This window comes from Aplysia californica, unplaced genomic scaffold (assembly GCF_000002075.1).
Source record: "Aplysia californica isolate F4 #8 unplaced genomic scaffold, AplCal3.0 scaffold00065, whole genome shotgun sequence".
Classification (NCBI taxonomy): Eukaryota; Metazoa; Mollusca; class Gastropoda; order Aplysiida; family Aplysiidae; genus Aplysia; species Aplysia californica.
In genome coordinates, this window is record NW_004797335.1 from 1,911,318 (window position 1) to 1,914,157 (window position 2,840).

Consider the following 2,840-nt stretch of genomic DNA (forward strand, 5'->3'; position numbering starts at 1 on the left):
AAAAATTTAAAAATTAAATAAATAAATAGATCAATCAAATGAAATAAAAATAAAAAGAGTAAAAGGATTGACTATGACTGTCCTACCATGATAGTATACATTTTAAAAGAGACATGTAGGCACCAGGACACCTTATATAATCGGACCGGATGCTGGATTTCTCTTCCGGTACTGAGAAAATAACCAACACGGAACATGTGTTAAAGCTGAAACAATACAAGTTCGACATCTTTTGAACTAAACAACCCTAGCCATACTAATGGACTGACCTCTCTGGTAGTGCTGGGCGGTTAGGCTCCCAATTATTGAAAGCTTGGAATCGTAGGAATCGACTCCGAACCCAAAGTACACAAATGTACTTACTTTCTTTTTGTTTTAGCAGATGTTTTACGGCTCTTGCAACTGCATAAAATCATTTGAGAGCCAACTTACTTTCTAAAGGCGTGATTTCTCTCGGTGGTTACCTGGTTAGCTCCGATCATCTTCAGGAGTTACGATAAACTTGATTTCGGAAAACTACGAAGCATCAACTTTTATTTTTCAAGAATAAATTCTAAAAAACAAACAAAAACAACTGAAAGACAATTTTAATGATTAAAGTAATTAGTAACCGTTGGTTTACTTAAAACGGAGTCAGAACTTTTCTTCCGTGGCATTAATAGTGGGAATCGGTTCCGGAATCGAGTCTTCGCCCAGCTGTACTCTCTGGCTTGTCGATCCAATTTTCTTCATACCATAATTTGCACGGCAAAGTGTCAACGCAAAGATACCAAAAATGTGAGTTACTCTTCAGCGCAACAGATTGAACTTTGCCTATTCGCATTGACATACATGTACATGTAGTTAAAACTCTGTCCAGTCCTGAGCGTTACAAGAGTTGTAAAGGAAGTACAAGTCAATGATGTCGTAGCTTACACTTACATGATCTACCACCCAATGGCCCAGGAACGCAGAAAACAGAAATCAGACAGGACATGAAACACACTTGGACATCCGTACACATAAACTTTGTGATAACACATGAAACCACAAATACAACATTGGCAAGTATTGACACTTCTCCCTTATAACAGCAATGGGAATGGGGGAAATCATTTAAAAACAATGCGACATGGAAATGGAGGGACTAAGTAAGAAGAGTGTGGTTTGGACAAATAAAATGACAGCATTATCGTTTCTGTCAGAAAGAAATACTTGTTCTTGAACCGCAGTTGAACATATTATTGAAATATTCAAATTCCAAACGAAGGATTTAATTTCCACACCACGTATGAACATGCTCATTTGGTTAGAGTAGATCCTACAACAATGGATTGTGGCAAAAGAATATTGTACTCTAGAACTCTAGAAAACTAACAAGAGCATAGTACATAAAATGTACTGTCTACAACTACAACCTTGTTCAACAAGGCTCATCACTAAAGCAATTCCCACCATTCTCTTCCCCTAACTTCACTTCACAATTCAGAGCCCTGGGTTCGATCCCCACAAAAAGCTCAAGCGATTTTTTTCATGAACTTATCTGTACTGTGATATAGGGCTCAGCCTATGGCAATAAATGGGTTGTTATCGTTACACATATATATGTATTATATTATACAGTCTTGATTTCGTCTCAGAAACAATCTAACTATGTTGTAGAAAACCGAAATACACAGTGGGATCAGCAGACATCCAAGAAATAATAAAGAACGGTAGGCTATTCGATACGTAATCTCCTGTCTACACAACTTCTCGGCAGTCTGGTCAAGACACTTTCGGTGGTTTGTTTTACTTCGGGGTTGGGGTTATTGTTTTAGATTATTGTTTTTAACAGAAACAAAGTGTTCATAGGCCCAGTCACCCTACTGCATGCCAGGCGGCCGAACTTCATTCCTGGAGTCACTCCCACCGGCTGGAGGCTGCGCGTCTGGCTCGGTACCCGGGGGTTGGGGGTTCGCATTTTCTAGTTTCAAACGTGCCTGGGCCGTCATGAACTCCGGGTACTCCACGTAACCGTCACGGTCAAGGTCATCCGACTCGAGGGCGGCGTCGATCACCTCAGACATCTCGGCGTCCGTGTATTGTTTGGGCGGCGTCGAGCCCTGGGAGTTCTCTAGAAGAAAAACACAGTAAATAAGATCGTTATTGTTTTTTGTTTTTTTAATTCTCGTCAATGAACAGAGTTTGGATCATTCAGGGGATGGGTTGCTTCGACCCTGCATGCAAGGACCTATCCGGCAGGAGAGAGAAATCTCATTCCAACGGACAGATGTAGGTTCTTGATTTTAAAAAACACAAAAAACAACTGACCGCAGCACAACAAACGCTGTTGTGATAAACAATACTGAAACGTCAGCTTGAGACTGAATCGAATCATATATACCACACAGCGCAGTTCACACTCACGGCAGATTGAGTCAAGTACACACATGTAATATGTAGTCTAGCACGCACATAGCGAGCACGCAAAGCAAAACACGCTTATAGCGAATGTATTTCCAGACCCCGAATTTTGTCCTTTTACAAATACATATATATCCTATTCTTTTAAAGCACTTACTTACATCTTATATATACACCGTCAAACTCTTACTTCTTTAATAGTAAGTGTTTTGCATCCCCATCGATATAGCTTAGATCATTTAGGAGACTGGTTTGACCCAGCCAGTGAAGGCCATCCCGAGCTAAGAGGGATACATGTACAACATCCCAGCAGACAGATCGGGATACACAATGAAAATTTTCTCCCCACTCGGGAATCGAATTAAGGTCTCCTGCGTGCGACACCAAGGCGCGTAACAGCTACAACACAGACGCCGGTATAGTAAAATGCGTACATAACGAAAATAGTTTCGCGT

At 40.7% G+C, this 2,840-nt stretch overlaps 1 protein-coding gene across 1 annotated transcript in view; it reads right to left on the minus strand.

The window, feature by feature from the left end:
- Window positions 1–390: 390 nt before the first annotated feature.
- Window positions 391–2,840, minus strand: part of LOC101858697 (multiple coagulation factor deficiency protein 2 homolog) — a 43,789-nt gene continuing 41,339 nt past the window's right edge. The window contains exon 4 of the mRNA XM_005093521.3: window positions 391–2,095. Within this exon, the coding sequence (XP_005093578.1) occupies window positions 1,845–2,095 (251 nt within the window). The 3' untranslated portion in view covers window positions 391–1,844. The remainder of the gene's footprint in view (window positions 2,096–2,840) is intronic.